The sequence below is a fragment of the Fusarium sambucinum genome, chromosome I, assembly GCF_050947815.1.
Source record: "Fusarium sambucinum isolate potato_lamoka chromosome I, whole genome shotgun sequence".
NCBI classification, from domain to species: domain Eukaryota; kingdom Fungi; phylum Ascomycota; class Sordariomycetes; order Hypocreales; family Nectriaceae; genus Fusarium; species Fusarium sambucinum.
Genome location: NC_139294.1, coordinates 10,796,646 through 10,815,076, shown reverse-complemented (window position 1 = coordinate 10,815,076; position 18,431 = coordinate 10,796,646). Strand labels below are relative to the sequence as shown.

General features: G+C 47.9%; 5 protein-coding genes across 5 annotated transcripts; 3 read left to right on the top strand and 2 right to left on the bottom strand.

Annotated features, from left to right (window-relative positions):
- Positions 1-1,506: 1,506 nt before the first annotated feature.
- FSST1_006226 (endoplasmic reticulum vesicle transporter-domain-containing protein) lies at positions 1,507-2,741 on the bottom strand (the record flags this gene model as incomplete). The annotated part of the gene is made up of 3 exons (XM_083232575.1): positions 1,507-1,961; positions 2,011-2,598; positions 2,654-2,741. The coding sequence occupies 3 exons, from the start codon at positions 2,739-2,741 to the stop codon at positions 1,507-1,509; spliced, it is 1,131 nt and encodes a 376-aa protein (XP_083089656.1).
- Positions 2,742-5,576: 2,835 nt separating this feature from the next.
- On the top strand, positions 5,577-7,126 carry FSST1_006225 (glycoside hydrolase; the record flags this gene model as incomplete). Its single annotated transcript, XM_083232574.1, has 4 exons — positions 5,577-5,670; positions 5,728-6,207; positions 6,267-6,511; positions 6,560-7,126. 4 exons carry the CDS (start codon positions 5,577-5,579, stop codon positions 7,124-7,126), a joined length of 1,386 nt encoding a protein of 461 aa, XP_083089655.1.
- A 2,349-nt stretch (positions 7,127-9,475) lies between these two features.
- On the top strand, positions 9,476-9,901 carry FSST1_006224 (DUF3602 domain-containing protein; the record flags this gene model as incomplete). Its single annotated transcript, XM_083232572.1, has 1 exon — positions 9,476-9,901. One exon carries the CDS (start codon positions 9,476-9,478, stop codon positions 9,899-9,901), a length of 426 nt encoding a protein of 141 aa, XP_083089654.1.
- Positions 9,902-10,604: 703 nt separating this feature from the next.
- On the bottom strand, positions 10,605-11,897 carry FSST1_006223 (actin family; the record flags this gene model as incomplete). Its single annotated transcript, XM_083232571.1, has 4 exons — positions 10,605-10,667; positions 10,718-11,032; positions 11,084-11,539; positions 11,589-11,897. The coding sequence occupies 4 exons, from the start codon at positions 11,895-11,897 to the stop codon at positions 10,605-10,607; spliced, it is 1,143 nt and encodes a 380-aa protein (XP_083089653.1).
- Positions 11,898-12,564: 667 nt separating this feature from the next.
- Positions 12,565-14,865, top strand: FSST1_006222 (MBP1 family protein; the record flags this gene model as incomplete). The annotated part of the gene is made up of 4 exons (XM_083232570.1): positions 12,565-12,636; positions 12,811-13,006; positions 13,057-13,230; positions 13,280-14,865. 4 exons carry the CDS (start codon positions 12,565-12,567, stop codon positions 14,863-14,865), a joined length of 2,028 nt encoding a protein of 675 aa, XP_083089652.1.
- Between the last annotated feature and the right edge of the window lie 3,566 nt (positions 14,866-18,431).

Sequence of the window (18,431 nt, the reverse complement as noted above, 5' to 3'; positions counted from 1 at the left end):
ATGAACCATCCACTGCAACCTGGGACACATTGTGCAGAAACAATATCTTGCAAGAATTCATTTTTGTTGGGTTGTGTTCCTTTCCAGGCTATCTCGGGTATTTTCTTGGATCTTGGAATGAGCAGGTTCATTCAGAGCCCAACCAAATAGCTGATCCACAAGTCAAACCAGGAACATATCGAGTCTGGGAACTGATTCATGGGTATCACGGTCAGGTTAGGCACAGAGCCTCACAGGCATTTAATTGCCGAACAAAGCACAAACCAATGCCGTCAGAAGCAAGCAGCCGTAAATTACACTCTTTGTCCCATGTCAAACGAAGGCTATTCCACTTTTTGAACCCTTGTAACACCAAAACCGTTCATGCCAACGCCCGTCTCGAGTCAAAGAAAACTCTAGACCGCATCTCGAGGCCTAATTTATGTCTCAGCAATGGGTGACAAAGGCCAAATCACACGGGCCTGCTACTAAACCCTCCCTCCAACTCGGGATCTAAAGGGAACCCACAACCACGTAACCTTGTTGTCGTCAAACCAAGGCCCATCTGTTTTTCATCGACAGGGACACCACTCCATTATTCAGCTCTAGAACAAACTGAAAGAATACGCCAGGAATTAAAATGAGGCGAAGAAGCTTTTACTCTGATCGTGCCGACCCGTAGATCATTTTTGGAGCGCAAATCAATACAGTACTACCGAAAATCACAAGAATCTCTACAGAACCCCACTCTAGCTGTTGTCGAATGTCGTCATAGGCTTGCTTTTTAATGGGAAATAAAAGAGAAAACCCCACCTCGTTGAACCCTGGCGCTGATTAACAATAAACATCTTGGTTCTTATTTCAGCGGAGTCACTCGCCTCGCCATGAAAAAGAAAAGCATGGACAAGTAATGGCCAAAAAACAATTAATCATACCAGTAGAGCCATCACCTGGGTCAAGCATATTTCTTTTCGGGGTCAATGATTACGTAGACCTCGAGTCTGAGTCACCAGACGTTCTTTGTCCACATGCACAATCAGATGCTGATTGCTGACAGAACTCCATCCGTAGCCTTAAAACCTGCCCCGTTCTCGAAGGGTCCTCGTCTAATGGGCTTCTCCGTAGTGTCCTTGTTCTCATGACTGGAATGTTCCATACTTGTGGCGTTTCCCATGTTAGCCGAGAGGCGTTTCCAACACGATGTAGGCATTGCATTGCCCCAACAAAAGAAAATGTTCTTTGTTCATTAGGTAGGCAATTTGTTACTCGATCAGTTAGCCTCGAGTCAAAATGGCATGTTGCCTGGAAGCACACGTCGACACTCAATAAAATATTCTGAACCAGTAGCTCGTGTCGCCCAATCATTATACAAACATTGGTTGTCAATTGTCTTATACTAAAAACAGATTCCCATGTTTTAACCTGAACTCCATAGTATCACCATTGAACGAAACCCGAGTAATAACTCCTTCTGCTTCACTTTCTAGCAGTGCTCATGCTACGTACGTTGAGAATCTTCTGTCACCCTTACTGATCAAAGCCCTCCTTCGATCCCAAGACACCAACTCCGCCGTTGCTGCGTCTTCGGCGACCAATGACATCGTGGATCCAGTCACTGATTGTGAAGCCCCAGTGTCCAGCGACGAGAACACCGCTGATTATGTTGATGATCTTAACAAACAAGCTTATGATACCGTCGCGGCTCTCATGAACTGTAAGCAGAATTGGCTCGATGTCGTACTTGAAGAAGATTCCGGGAATGTATCGGTCGTCAACTGCCTTGCTCTGCTCCGTAACGGCATACTGGTTGGTGAGAATGGACCGGGAGTTGACGCTGTACGTGGTGGGCACAACGGAAAGGTAGTATTGGAACTTGTGGAAGTTGGTGTCAGCAGTGTTGACGGTGCCATCGAGAGGGTTGACGAGCGAAGGGTAGAAGGGACCGTAAGAAAGCTCCGAGATGATGTGCGAAAAGTTAAACTCTGCGACTGGTTAGTATGCGATATCTACCTCCCCGCCAATGGGACTTACTGCTGTGATCAAGATGCTCGCCGTGGCCCATATAACCGTGGCCACGAGCGGTAATGTGGAAATCACCCTGCACCTTGTTCAAGTCCAGACTTCCATAGATACGGCAGCTGTCGGCGTTGCCCCTGAATCGGGGTGTCTTTGCCCACTTGGCCCTCTTCTTTCCAAGCGCAACGATATCGTGAACGTGCTCCTCGCCGAAACCCTCATCTTCGTACTTTGGCTCGTTGTATCCTTGGCCGGTGACGACTCGACCTTGGCTATCCCGTCCAAGCTTATGAACACCCTTGTTGTCGGCCCACTGTCCCCAGAGAGTCTTGTCGGTTTTGAGGCGCTTGGCCGCCATGATTCGATCGCCAGAAGCATCCTGAACGTTGACGTGAACATCGTCGCAGTTCATCTTGACCACGATATCCAAGTTGATCTGCATTTCTCGTGAGACACCGGCCTCGACTTCGAAGTTGTGAGACTCGGCGCCGCGCCACCAGCGGCCAAGCTCACCCCAGATAAGGATGAGCGAGATGATGGACACGGCGACTGTCCATTTTCCACCTCCCGAGGTTCTTTGGATGTATTGCGGCTTTGACTTGGCTGCCGAAGGTTAGCGCGTGTGTAGACAGAGACCAGATATAACAAGGAGACATACGGAACGCATCAAAAGCAGCTACCAAGCTTCCCTCCTTGGGACCAAACTTGTCCTCCTCAAAGTCCGACTTTTCAGTGCCGTTCATCATTTTGCAAAGAATCTCTAGTCCCGCTAGTTCGAATATATACAATGAAAACCGTGATCGATATCGTGGGGAGGAACCGCCCGTCGCGAAAAGTCGTGGATTCGTCGCAAACTAAAAGTCGTGATCGACACCAAATGCGCAAAAGGGTGTTTCTATTTCCGCATGCCCGATTCTCAAAAACGAAACAATGAAGTGACTGGAAACCAATTGGAACCGGTTTCAATGGTCTTTGAATTGCTTCGTCGACCACGAGTCTTTTTTGGTGAACGAGAGTGGAAATTGTCGATGTCGTCGCTTCGTTGCGCTCAGCAGCCGCAATCAGAAAGGACAGCTTACTGTAACTAAAACCGTCCCCTGACGCTGGCGTTGTCAGGGTCCAGCTTTTGATTGGCTGATGAGGGCTGTCGATGGGTTAAAGTGTTGCCGACCCGAGCTGTTCCTGATATCATCGGCTCTAGCGCGGATTTACTCTTTCAACGGTCCCACCAGTTCATGTCAACTTGGATGCATTGCGTCTATCATGACACGATGACTGGCTTGATGCTTTTGCTTTAAACTCTTTAATGTCGTCTATTTCACGGAGCTAATTTAATCTTTAATTTCAAGTTTCTTCAAGACCTTCATTTTGCCTCGTCATAGGCCTAGCTGCCGTGGTAGGATATGGTCTCGTTTGACTATTCACAATGACTATTGAATTTCTGACAATAATGCGTTGATCGGATTAGAACAGCGCTCATTTTGAATGTATTTCTCGAACTAATAATGCATTTGAGATTGTTTAGAGGGCACCCGGTCTAGGAGGGTCTTGGTGAGTGCAGGCTCGAAGAACTGTGTCTGGGGCGTTTAGAACACAACCACGCCGCCTGTTTGGTTACTTTCGACGTTCACGGCCAGTCACCTCAGCATGCTCCACTCTGTTTGCAAGTAAGCTAGCATCAAGAGCCAGTTTGCACCAGAGGTGAGAGGGAGGTCACGACTGGCATTCGCTGACAGTTACCCGATACCAACTTGTTACATGAGTTGGATATAGCTAATCTCGCTTCCCTCCTATTTGGCTTGTGTCTCAATATGGCCCATGCAAATCGTATCTTCCAATGAAATCCATGAAATAAGCTTGAGTATTGTGGTTATCTCTTTCAGTAAAACAAGTCACTAGTTGAAGAATATACATAGTCGTGTCAGCAACAGAAGGGACTCATGATGTCTACTTGGTTTTATAAAATAGAGTTCACTGTATATAATCGTAGCATAAAATCTGATTTGATTCCTCAAAACGTTACTATGTATATATGAATAGACAGGTAGAGATGTACTGCTCTCTGTTTACGATATAGTAGACTTTCATTATATCACGGCTATACATTCTCGTTCATTAGAAATTGATGGTAATCCAGACCCTCCTGTCAGCATCAACTCGGACCGAATACAATTCTTAAGTTGGTCGACGCTTTGCGCAATTGAATGAATACTGGGTCCATCATAGCAATCTGGGGGATTTTCATGAGCGAAGTTGGTTGGGTCTGATTCCCCACCATTTCGATCTCTGGGAGATAAAGTAACTGGAGAAGATGGAGTAGTGACTGGGTCGAGCGTTGTCTGTGCAAGGATGTCTATATAATTCCAGTTCATCAACTGTGTTGCTGTTAATTGTCGTTGCTTTTGATACAGTCGTCAAATGATTGATCGGGTTGTAAATCACGTGTTGTTTCTGCACTTCTTTCTCGGCGCCGAGACGGGAGACCACGCGAACACTACAGGCGGGACAAGTTCTGGGCATCTTGGCATGCCAGACCCTGGGTCGCGAATCGGTTAAGGGTGCCGATAAGCGCCTTGGCATTGAACAAGCACTTGACGACATGTAATTCCTTTGAAAGCATTTCGCGACATTGAATGAGGTTGGTAGGACCAGAAAAATAACAGACATTTTCTCGTGAAAGAGAGAAACGTAATGATGAACAAGTCTTGTGGGTAAAGCCCAGAAAACTGGGTGATTGTGGGATCAAAGCTGCCGGAAGAGCGGGTTCCTCCACTACAACAAGAAATGAACGTGCCATCGTACGGTAGGTAGGTACTAAGGTAGATTATAATGGGCATCTTTCATTCTTGACAACGGTCTGTCGGCTCAACGGTTACACCCAAGACATACATAGTAGGTACTAAGATAACCAACTTGGGGTAACCCTCGTATATAACTGAAATACGATTGATCAAAGCCTTACATAGTATGCAATCAATGTCTGTCTGCCTACGCAATGACCCCTGGACTAATCAAGTCTAGAACTTCGTATGCAATGCGCGTAATACCCCAGCCGCGTCAGGTAGGGAAAGGGCAAAAAATAGATACAGCCTGACCTGACGCTTTAATGTGACGGTTACTCCGTTTTAGCCAGTCAATAGAACGTGTCACCCTCCTCTTCCCTGATCCACTGTCTCTTTGATTGGGTGTTTCTCCCTCCCTCTCTTCCTGTTCTTTTGCTCCCTTTAATTGCGGCAGTCGTATTCTGTACCTTGCGGTATTCCCACGCAAGTCCATCCCCCCCCCCCCGTCACCTGTTTCCATTTCTTTTCCTTGGCACCTTGACTTTCTTCAACAACATCCCATTCTCGATTTTATCCATCACAAGACTCTACGTCTTTGCTCCGTTTTCTTTTTACTTGAATATTTTACTATCGACTCTCGCTTCGGCTGCCCAGTCAGTCATTAATACTTATCGCATTTATTCCATATTTCTCGCACCCCGAACTTTCCCTGGGCGCGCCCAACTCTCGCTTTCTGACGGCCTCGTCGCTCGTTCTTCTCGACGCCGCTCAATTTGATTTCGCTTGGACTCATTCACGATGAAGTCCTTTTGTTACGCCGGCGCAATTGCGCTTTTGGCTTCAACGGGTCTCGTCAACGCTCAAGTATCGCCTTACAGCATCTCAAGCACAGGTGCGCTCCTCCAACCGTCGCCGTAACGGTAAACAGAGATTAACTTTCACAACGCAGACGCCATCAAGAAGTCGGCCAAACAACTCGCCGCTGATTTGATCGAATACTACCACGGAAATGACCCCGGTGGTATTCCAGGTATCCTGCCTGGTCCTCCTCCCAATGGCGACTACTACTGGTGGGAAGGTGGTGCGATGTGGGGGACGTATATGGATTACTGGAAGTGCACCGGCGATACGAAATATAACGACCTTGTGATGCAGGGTATGCAGTTCCAAGTTGGAGACGATCAAGATTATCAGCCCAGCAATGTTACTCTATCCCTCGGAAACGACGATCAAGGCTTCTGGGGCATGTCTGCCATGTTGGCTGCTGAGTTGGCATTTCCCAACCCTCCTTCAGATCAGCCTGGCTGGCTAGCTCTCGCTCAAGCTGTTTTCAACACTCAGGCCAATCCTGACCGACACGACGATACTTGCGGTGGTGGTCTCCGATGGCAGATCCCTCGAACAAACAACGGTTACGATTACAAGAACAGTCAGCGCTCCTCCTCAGATATAACTACCCAGTAAACTTGCGTACTAATTTGTGAAAAGGTATCGCCAACGGTTGTTTCTTCAACCTGGGTGCCCGACTTGCTCGATACACGGGCAACAAGACCTATGCCGACTGGGCTGAGAAGACATGGGATTGGATTGAGGGCGTTGGTTTCCTTGACCCCACCAGTTATAAGATTTATGATGGCGGTCACGTTGGAAAGAACTGTACCGATATCAACAAGGCCCAGTTCTCCTACAACTCCGGTGTCTTCCTCCAAGGCGCTGCCTTTATGTACAACCACGTAAGTCAATTCACAGACCAAACTTATGAACCTCACTGACATTTCCAGACCGACGGCTCGCAAAAGTGGGAGCAACGCCTCGATAAGTTGGTTGATGCCACCATCTCAAACTTCTTTCCCAAGGACATTGCCGTTGAAATCGCCTGCGAGAACCACGGCACTTGCACTACAGACATGTACTCCTTCAAGGGTTACGTGCATCGCTGGATGTCACAGGCGACTCATCTTGCGCCTTTCATTCGACCCAAGATTCTCCCCGTCCTCGAAAAGTCCGCACAGGCTGCCATTGCTCAATGTACTGGTGGAGAGACTGGACGCGTATGTGGTTTTAAGTGGGCTAGCGGCAAGTACGATGGCAAGACTGGTGCTGGTCAACAGATGAACGTTCTTGCAGCAGTGTCATCTCTCCTCATGGAGAACACTGCTCCTCCCGCCACAGCAAACAAGGGAGGTACCTCCAAGGGTAACCCCAATGCGGGTAACGTTGGAGACGGCAAGATTGACAAGGCTTACGGTCCTCTTAGTACTGCTGACAAGGCCGGTGCTGGTATCCTGACCTTCCTGGTCCTGTCCTTTGCATGCGGCATGTTTGGCTGGATGAGCATGGGTAAATAAAATTGGATCTTGCTTGATAATTTAATGATGCCGAACCACTCAGTCCGGTAGCACACTTGTGCTTCTTTGCAGCAATTCGAAGGAATGGTATTTCCGGGCGTTGGATGGAGTATACTTGACACAAGCAGCCAGAAGGGTGTGCTATCTATTTCTTTATAAATTTACAATGTTTGCCGTATATTTTGTAATAAGTGACAGTTTATTTTCCTGAGCATATGATCCAAAGGCTTGGTCGACTTTGTCCTCTGTAGAGGCATCGTTGGCATACCCTATTTGCTGAACGCATGATATCCGTCATTATGGATGTCAAGTAATGCACAGTGAAACAAGACTGGTATGGAACATGGAGTTGAAAGTTTCCAACTTCAAACACCAATGGTCAGAGTTGGTGTGATTGGCGATGGGACGGTGGGACTAGAATAGCAATGTCTTATAAGGAAAACAGTGGGTAATATGGCCGAATATTGTGTCAGGAAGAATGTCAAATTTGTTGATCAAATTCCAGTTCGTTATCAAAGCCTGATGTGTTTTCTCGAGGTGGGGTGCCCGAATCGACAGAGAGTGGGGAGGATGGTGAAGATGATAGTGACAACGAACATATAGAAGTCATGGTAAAAAAACACGAGAGAGGATCTGTAAACGACATCATCGACACCACGGACGACCCAACGCGAAGGAACAAGGTTCTGCTGGTGTCTCCAGCATGGTCAGGAATGGCACCAGTGCTGCTTCTATCTCGTAACATCACATATCCATAGCAATGGGATGGTATCCCACAAAGAATATAGCTCCCAGTCTCTCCTTGTCAATTAACCCTCAACAGCTATTGTTGTATGTCGCCTGCATCTTTATTCGGAACACCCAATATGGATCGGAGCCAAGGGGGTTCATCAATTCAGTTGTATGTCTGTAGGTTCACATGATTTGTCAATGTGTCAAGGTTGAATGTCAAAGGTAACATGGCCCAGCTTCCTTTTGTTTGCTACACTGCAACACACAATGGCGTGATCCGTCATATTTATGTCCAAGCACTGAGCTTACCCCAAGACTTCAGTCCCATTGAATACCTCCCCCGTAAGATGATGGAGCTCAACCGGGATTGAAGATCCGGGGAACGATCGAATTGCAGACATGGGCATGCTTTACACCCCGGTACCAGCAAATAGACAGACACGCTCGATGGGATCTTGACGTTTCCATCTCGTAAAAGATGGGAAATAGAAGTCGGAAATGACAAAACCCCATCGTCAGTTCAACTTGCAGGTACAGTAGAGGCGGGACTGGCCGTCGCTAGCTGGCGTCTTCCGCTATGAGATGGAGGGAAAGTCAGTCTCCTTTTCCTTTCGAGGTCAGAACTTTGTTGTTTTCCAAGGGTCCATGATCTACGTACATCCATTACTCAGCCACGTAAGTTTCGTAGTGATCAACAACTACATACATAGTCCTCCTGACCGACGTTTCCAACGTTTCATTTTTCCTCACAAATGCATCAAATTGTGACATCGACAACGTGTTCAGTTGATATGCCGCTCGTCCTCATGACGACAACATCACAAGGTATCCATATTGCGTTTTCATTTTTACTACCTTTACCTTGTTCGAAAGAGTGAGGCTAATGTGTAATAACAAAGCCCGTGGATCATAACCCTTGCATTGACCAATAGCATCTCAAGGAATGGTTTTCATGGGGTAATTTTTACATACTAAAAACTCTAGATCCAGGAACCAAGCTCGAAAAAAACCTGGGGGTGACCGCGTGACAAGCGCCATTTGTCTCGGCATGAGGAGACGAGTTGGTTTAAGCTGAGGGGGTCTGTTTTTTTCTCTGTTTCTTTTAGTATCACACGCACAGTAAGTGCCCCAGTTGCCGTTAACTGCAAAGCGTAGTTAGTCTTCTGACTTTTTTTTGTGAATGAGAAGAGCTGGGTTTGCCGGGGGTTGGTTGATGTTGTGAACAAGCGAGGTAGCTCTCAACATGACGACAAATTCAGTCTAATTTAGTATGCGGGGGGGAAATAGGGAAAAAAAATAGATGGATTCATAGAGAAGAAAAAAATGAGTTTAACATGGGTCCATTTGTGGGGTGAGCATAAAAGTAAAGGAATTGCTTGGCTTGTTGGCTTTGACTTGGGGGTGTATTGAGCGAGGTATGTAACAGTAGGTGGGCAGAGTGGGAGTGGTATAACTACCACCTATGCCCATCATGACAACCTCTCTTTGTCTATTCTCCTTTTCAAGCTTTACTCTTACCTACTCTTGACTCTCTATATTCATCAATCGAATACTCTTATTGAGAAACCATAAATCACTACTAAGCTTACATCCATCAACCTCACTTACACCACCACAATGGCAAACTACATCCTCACTGAGCCTTCCCCTTCCACAAACGTCTTCGTACGTTCCGGCCGAGGCGGCTACGGCAACATCTCTCGTGCCTCAAAGCAAACAACCTCAACAACATCCCGCACCGTCGTTACCCCCAGCACAACTACCACTACAACAGTCTCTCCCCCACGCCGCTTTTTCAGCGGCATCGGAGGAGCAGGCAACGTCCACCGCGCCAGCGAGCAGCCCTCGGTATCTCTCGACGACGAGTACGACCGCATCGCTGCTCGTGATCAAATGGCTGCCGGACACGTCGGCATCGGCGGCGCTGGCAACGTGTTCCATCGCAAGGAGAGCGATGCTGGATCCCATGTTAGCTCCAGCAGCTCTCTGAGCTCAAAGACGAAGCTGTGGGCTCGCGTGAGCAGCACTTTTAGCAGGGACTAAGAAATGCCATGCTTTCTATCTCATTTGTTGTACCATGGAAAGGACCTTGGACTTGAAACTAGCGATCGGCGTTTGGGTTTGACATTTTGGCACAAACAAGAATAAAAATGACGGGGACCTCAGAGCAAATGGGAATGGCGAAGAAAAGCCTTGGATATGTGTACGGTTGGCATTGATGAGTTGAGATTGGCGATATGAACTGCCTCTCATCCATCATTTTGCCTGTATGATGTTTGTTTCTGGTGAAGATTATTATACCCCCGAGCGTAGCTCTCTTCTTATATTATAAAAGCATCAATATTTTCTCAGCTACAACTCCAATTCGTGACATACTACTACCATCATGACTTCACATGCGACACCGAGACACAGATTCAACGCATCAGGGTATCATTAAGCTTCCTCTATCTGGCAAAGGTTGTCTACAACTGCACCGGTGTCACTACACGCCTGCGCAGTACTAAATCTTCCATTCCATGCAAAGGCTCATGCATCGCTCTATCAACAGCTGCGGGACAAAGTAGGTTGGTTGTGGGAGTATCGACACCCACAACGCTCATCCCCATCATAAAAGGTCCAGACAAGAAATCTAGTTTAACAATCCAGGTCAATAGGTTTATACACGACCACGTCGGATTGTCATCGTAGAGGCTGCATCGTAAAAAGATGCGAGTTCAAAAGGTTGCACCAAAAGGGGTACAGCTTATGTGAACTTGGTATGAATAATGTCGGGATTCTCATGCCAGTCGTCGATGCTCACCCACATCTGTTCCAAGTTAGTAAGCTGGTAAAAAGGGTTACAACTACTTCACTGACCTTTCGGAAAGTACTCAATCCAGCAAGAATGCTGCCTCCAATCCAGGTCGAGTACTTTCTCTCTGGCGGCGCAAAGATCTTAATTCTCATATCCTTGACTGCCAATTTTTGCAGTTCCGTCAGGAGACGGTCACCAAAGCCCTTTGTCAGCGTGCTTCCACCAGAGAGAACGATGTTGCTGTAAAGAGATTTTCGCAGATCCAGATCTGTTCGGTTGATAGCATCGACGACAATCTGGTGAACACCAGGGTATTCAAGACCGATAATTTCAGGGTCAAAGAGGATCTCAGGGGCTCGGAAACGTTCTGCTCCAATCTTCAATCTGTTAGTTTGTTCATGCAACCAATTGAGAGCGTGGGTTCTCACCTTGAGCTTATAACCGTCTGGGAGAACGTATTCGGCAACCTTGCTGTCGTTGGGCTTCACACCAACCCAATCCCTCTCTTCCTTTCGCGGGTCATGAGCAACGTACGAGACGCTCTCCTTGATTAACCTCACAACTTCCTTCTCAGCACTCGTGTGAAAGACGTATCCGCTCTTCCGTAGCAGCGTCTGTAGGTACTCCGTCACGTCTCGGCCTGCTACGTCGATTCGGCGGATACTGCTAGGCATGGCAAACCCTTCATAAACCGGCACGGCATGGGAAACACCATCACCTGAATCGAGGACAATACCGGTTGTTCGGCCACTAGCGTATAGTGATAGCACAGCTTGGATAGATGTGTGGAGTGCGGGGACGTTGAACGTCTCAAAGAGGATCTGGGCCGCCGTGTCGCGATTGCTTCGTGGGTTCAGAGGTGGTTCCGTTAACAGGACTGGATGCTATAAGGTGTCAACACAGCCGACAAGACGGCATTGCTTGGTAACAAACCTCTTCACTGAGAGTCTTCAACCCCTCTCCGTAAACATACTCCCAAATCCTCTCCATGTCGTCCCAATCAGTGACAATGCCATGCTCAAGGGGATACCGAATCTTGAGCAATCCTCGCAATTCCGAAGCCGCCTTTTGTCCTATAAACACCTCACCCTCGAGGGCACCCGCGAGAACTCTCAAATGTTTTGGTCGACCAACCCAAGATGGGAAGAAACACTTTGGTAGATCGTCGCCTGCGAAACCGGCTCGAATGGTGCCAGATCCATTGTCGAGGACTATAGGCGCATTGTGAAGAGAGTCAGCCATGGTTTTGTAGCTTTCAAATTGGCCTCCTAAGTGTCGTTTTTGTTGTTGTTGTTGTTGTCATAAATCGTCCCGACTTCCTTGCAGCTACCATATGGGTCCCCCAATTCGGAGCTTCTCGATGGTGGTAGTTTAAGCTCACAGCTGATCACGGCCACAAGTTTTGGCGTATTAATTAGTAGACCAACAATTACTCGACGCGTGTGTAGCTCGTCGTTCCCATAAACCGTCGTCACGGAAAGAGTCGAGAGGTGGTCGGTATTGTCAAAGGTATTTGTTTGTAGTACCCCTGCCCTGCTATCCAACAAAGCCGCGCCCGCCAATCCAATCTGCTACCGCTACCTTCAGGAGGTGCCCCCGTGGCAGTTTTATCACGTGACTTAGAAGGCCATTTACGCCTCAGGCAGGTGCACTTTAAGTGCTTCGCGTTAAGGTCGCGTCTTCTCAGTAGTAAATCGCGTCACAACGTGCATTCATTATTACCCAGGCAACTCTAACCTCAGAAGAGCTTTCGGTGATTCCAAAGACGAATTGTAAACTCCAATTTAGCCTTTACTGATACCTTATTTGTCCATCTGCTTGATCTGAACTCGATTCTTTCCCTGAACAACATTATTCATACTTGTTCCATCGCGCATGGTTCCAGAATTGCTTCATCTTAGCCGCCGACATGGTCAAGGCCAATGCTAATGCAGCACCAGCTGCCACAGCACCTGGCGTTTACAGCGCAGTATACAGTGGAGTAAGCTTTTTCATGAACCCAATACGAGGAATTCATTGGCAGAGATTCTTTTGCCAGGCTGAGGAGAAGAATGTTACAGCGTCGCATGTTGCCGTCGGAACGGAACTTTCTTCTAATGCAGCAATCCTCATTGCTACCGACTTTCTGTACCCGAGCTAACAAACACCGCCTTAGATACCTGTCTACGAATTTCAGTTCGGTGCCGAGCTCAAAGAGCATGTTATGCGAAGGAGGTCGGACAATTGGATCAATGCGACACACATTCTGAAAGCTGCTGGTTTCGACAAGCCAGCTCGAACAAGAATTCTCGAACGAGATGTGCAGAAGGATGTTCATGAGAAGATCCAAGGTGGATATGGAAAATATCAAGGTGAGTGATGTCTTCAAATATGTGATTGCTCTTCTAACACTGTCGTGCAGGAACATGGATACCCCTCGAGAGCGGACAAGCATTAGCAGAGCGACATAGTGTCATTGACCGATTGCGACCGATCTTCGAATACACTGCAGGCGCAGAGAGTCCTCCTCCGGCCCCTAGGCATACTAGTAAACCCAAAGGGCCAAAATCTCGACCTCCGCTGCCAAAATGGAACAGTACGTCAAACTCGGACACAAGTATTGTCCTCAAGCTGACCCCTTTTAGACCCGCCTCCTCCACCTCCCGCTCCAGCGCCTGTGATTCAAGAAGATGGAGATACCCTGATGGGTGACGAAGATACCCCTGATAACCTCACGGTCGCATCTGCATCCTACATGGCCGAAGACGAACGATTCGAGATGCCTCAGGCGCCTGGCACGGGCCGAAAACGTAGAAGAGACGATAACAACCTCCAAGATCTTACCGAACAGCAACATGCCTTGTACGGTGACGAGCTTCTGGACTACTTCCTTCTAAGTAAAACAGATCAGCCAGCAGTGAAGCCTGACCCTCCTGCAAACTTTCAACCTAACTGGCCTATTGATGCAGAGGATCACACAGCACTTCACTGGGCATCGGCTATGGGCGATCTGGATGTTGTCAAGCAGCTGAAGCGATTTAATGCATCTTCTACAGTCAAGAACATCCGAGGCGAAACACCATTTATGCATTCCGTCAACTTTACTAATTGTTACGAGAAACAGAGCTTTCCTATGGTGATGAAAGAACTATTCGAGACGTTCGACGCCCGTGACAACGTTGGTTGCACAGTAATTCACCACGCAGCCGTGATGAAGAATGGTAGGGTCTTCAACTCATCGTGCTCGAGATACTACCTGGACAACATCCTGAACAAACTACAGGAAACGTTGGAACCCAGCGCATTTCAGCAATTACTGGACATCCAGGATAACGAAGGGAATACGGCACTGCATCTCGCAGCGCAACGAAATGCTAGGAAATGTATCCGAGCACTGCTAGGGCGCAACGCTTCATCAGATCTTGCAAATCATGAGGGCATAAGGGCAGAAGATCTGATCATGGATCTGAACGCAACTAAGAAGGACCGTGGACCACAAAGATCATCATCGCCTTTTGCTCCTGAGTCTCAACGACATGCGTCATTTAAGGATGCGCTTATCGAGAAGGCCAACAGACAATCGCCAGTCGTTTTCCAGTCGGCAGCAGCAAACACAGTACAGTCGCGGATCTCGCCCCTTATCATGGAGAAGTTTCAAGATCTAGCTAAGAGCTACGAGGACGAATTTCGTGAGAAGGACATAGCAGAATCCGAGGCAAAACGGTTACTGTCCAACACTCAGCAAGAGCTGACCGCTGTTCGACAAAGCATCACAGACGTTGAGGGTCAACTGGAACCAGAAGAAGCAGCATCCAAGCAGGCGACCGAAGCCAATTTGGCCAAGCATCAGGTTCTGTCGCTCATAACACACCAGAACCGCCTGCACGTCCAAAGGGCAGTGGACAGCGAACTCAGCCGCGTCAACGGCGAGGGCGGTGGGCAAGAAGAGTCATACGATAAGAGGCTGCGCCTCGCGCGGGAGCTCAGCTCGTTGCTTGCGGAGCAGCGCAAGGCCGAGGCAGAATACGTCGAGGCGTTGAGCATGGTGGGCACAGGGGACAAGATTGAGAAATACAAAAAGCTGCTCAACAGATGCCTCGACCCCAAGGAGGCCGAGAGTCTGGACACGAATCTCGACAGCCTGATCGAGATGATGGAGGAAGAGCGGGATGAAAACGGCATGGTTGGCGCTATGGACCCTGAGCCAATGGAACTATCGGTTGGCATATAATTAACATCATTGGCCTACTCTTTATGGAGTCGACCGTTATATCCTTTTTTCTCTTTTTGTTTTGACGAGGTCAGATATTATAGTTATATCCAATTCTGGTAAGGGGCGTGTCAAGTTAGGGAATTTCTCAATATTCTATCTACCTATGCTTGGGTGATGATTGGCTAGATCATGTTTCCTACGTTGGAAAGGGCGCTGGGTGTATGCAATGTAGCCGATAGATTAAATGCAAGCAAAGTTGCTAACGAAATATACTCAAACGTTGGCACAAAAACTAGTGCCTTCCCCGGACTGTCGGTCAATGAAATGGGACACCGGCCACCAGGTTACACTTCCAAGGCAATGTCATTACTGAAAGCACTACCGAGACTGGCTTGACGCTAAAACCTACGAATGATTCAAAAATCCATGTTGTCGGGACCGAAAGGGAGTGTTCAGACATTTCAAGCTTTGAAGATGGCGCCAAGGCTTGTCATGTCAGCCAGCCGCATGCTGTTGTGCCTTACTGAACTCGACAACGAACAAGACGCCATAGTGATATTGCGGCTGAAACCTAATGCCTAGGAGCGGCAATTCGTCTGCGGCACTGCTCAAAGAGGCTTGGTCATGTGCAAGCGATAATGTCCCTAGTCGGCCGAAAAACTTGGACAGTGATAAAACTTCCTCGAATCAGTGTATAGCATGCGCAAATAGATCCAAGCAGGCGCAAATGGGGTCACCCACAGATAATATTGAATCCATCCTTTACGCTTAGTGGGCGGTGAGGTGAGAATTTGCTCGGCGATAACTGTCATTGTCGATTGCGCCATCTATCTTCGATGGTGATGGTCACCAGATGACAGCAACGAGAGCGCGTTCGGCGGGAGAAGTGAAAATAGCTGGGCATGCTTTGGTACATAGTACTGCATGAGGCTCATCCCACACCTCCAGTCTCCAAAGCAATATTCTGACAGCCTCTGGGAACACAATAGGCCGGGAGACGTTGCCGAGGTTGGAAGGCTGAACAGCACCATAAAACTGTGCATCGAAATGACTGGCTCTGGTATATGGTGTTAGTTGTGGGGTTTATCTTTGTTCACAAGGTTGCTCTTCCTGTCCCACTGTTGAAAATGTTGACGACAAGGAACAAGGATCTTAGATCAACTTTGCTTTCTTATGAGCAAGGGATCTGGCTACTGTAGCTGACCGCATGAGTCCTAATCATGTGAGTAACCGCTTTTCATTCTGTAAGCTGGAAACTGACCAAGGAAGTTTCCGTGTCGTTTTAATGCGTGGTCGGAATAAGCATGAACACTGGGTGTGGCCTTGAAGCAACCAGAACTTTCGTCCCCCCTGCCAGGAGGCGGCTAGATCTCTGTTGAGATCGAGCGGTAAGATAAATCAGCCCGTTGATTACGCACAGTGGGACATATAACATGTCTAGTGGAGTAAAAGTTGGTCAAGGTCGTAAATGCCCGTGATTGCCAAGCCATGGATGACTCGGATATCATTGTGATACTTGACTTTCTTGAAATGGAAACGAGTGCGAGTAATGCATTAAACGGTGGCAAGAAGCGTCGTGGACAATGGGGCCGAGCGAACCGTTATGTCGAGTTCGTTCAATCTCCGTGATGTCCTTCCGCGTTGCCAGTCAGCCGCGTATAAATCATGGCCTTGTCAGCAAGCCTACGTCGAAACACGAGGCTGGAGTTGGCTTACTACCCCTCAAGAGGCAGCTCCGTACGACAACGGTGGATGCGAATCGCCCAAGAAACAAGGAAGAATAATACGATGTCGTGTTATACCCTGAACGCATTGTCCTGATTCGAAGAAGTCCTAGATCGGTTCGGTAAGCCCTGCTGCGATTTGCAAGAGTCTTGCTCTATCCGTAGCCTGTTCTCCGAATTTGCAAACGGTTGGCTGGAATTCAATGTAACCTTTGACAAGGACGAGGGTAAGATGGTGGGGACAAACTCGTAAGGCTGAACAGGGTAGAGTGCTATTTTCGAGCACTGACAAATTGAGTGGCAGAGTGGCTAGTCCATGTTGGTCCGAATGAACAGGGGCAGAAGGGCGGAGTTTGCAAAATGTCAAAACGCAGACATGGATGTACGGAATCTCAAATTCCGTACAACTCGTCCAACAAGCGCTATTTCTCGTAAAGGTATTTGCCGAGACTGGGGCTATGAGAAGTAGCTTGACCTTTGGACATTACTCGCAATCGACTGATACAGCGTGAACTGTATCAATGTCAGGGAATGCTGTTAGGAACGGGATGGATACGACCAACGACCGCCACCTTGGTATTGATAACGCAAACTAGTCCTGTGCAAGGCAGCAGGCGATTCGTCCTGTTTCGTTTTTCATTGTTGGCCCTTGTCGAATGGTCAGCGACAGCTTCTTGAATGGAGAAAGTCCATGTAGACGCTACTGTGCTGAGCGCAAATCTGAAGATCGTTACTTGTTGCGTGTTATAGCCAAGGAAGCAAGATGTCATTCCATCGCGGCTGAAAACTAGCCATGGCATTAGGCCTTCCAGTGGATAGCAGAAAAATTGGCTTCCTAAGTCTTAGGGTATAAAAATAAGTAGCCTAAGAAGCATGAGCCGAGCAGCATAAACTGACCTGCTAATTTCGTCCCTGGTGTTTGTAGCACAACTTTTCTGATACCCTGGGGCGCCTTCATTCTGTTTTTCCTTCTGAAATGCTATCTTTTAGAAGTGGGCCATAGTGACATAGCAAGCACCCTAATGTTGTATTGACCCTCAAGAGACTTTTTTTTTAACCTGATGCGTTGAGTTTCTGAGACAGAGCTTGCGTTGCATGAGGCGCAGCGCTGCATCCATGAAGCGACGCCCCAGTCTGCCTTCTAGAAGGCGAGTAGCCTTGACAGTTGGCACCCCTCTTGTAATCCTTGAGCGGCTGGGTACTTGGTGATTGTCCGATATCTTGCGGGCTCGATTCATCATAGCTTGGAATGATTGACGATCGATTCCTGCAGTTTTACTGACGGCAAACTCGTCTCGGGCTTGTTTTTTCTTGCAAAGCCCAGACCATCGTGTTGGTCGTCGGTCCAGCTGGACAAGGTTACCGCCGACGCTGATCTTTGGTCTGTGATTCGCTACCGAGACGCTGGAGAAGGCCTAAGACGCCAGCAGGGGAAAAGCGAGACATTGGGGACCCAGACTCGGCAGCATGTTGCAGTTGCATCGACCGACCTGAACCACGCGTGTTTGTGGCTTATTGGATATGAAGGGTTAGAGACTTGATGATCCAAAATTAGCAAATATTCTGATATGGCTCGGACTGAACGCCCGAGCTTGGCTATAGTAGAAAAGAACCAGCCACAGGGTTGGTGATGCGATATGACGATATCAGTGTATAGAACTGTAATATCAGATACGTGCGTGTATCTTTGTTGGTCTGTAAATGAAGCAAGATCTGAGTGGCCTCGCTAGTGGACAGCAGAAAAGGTAGCCTCCTGAATCTTAGGATAGAAAAATAAATGATCCAAGACCCATAGTCTAAGAGGCATAAACTGACCTAGTAATTTCGTCTCTTATGCTTCTCCAGGCCTCGAACTGTACC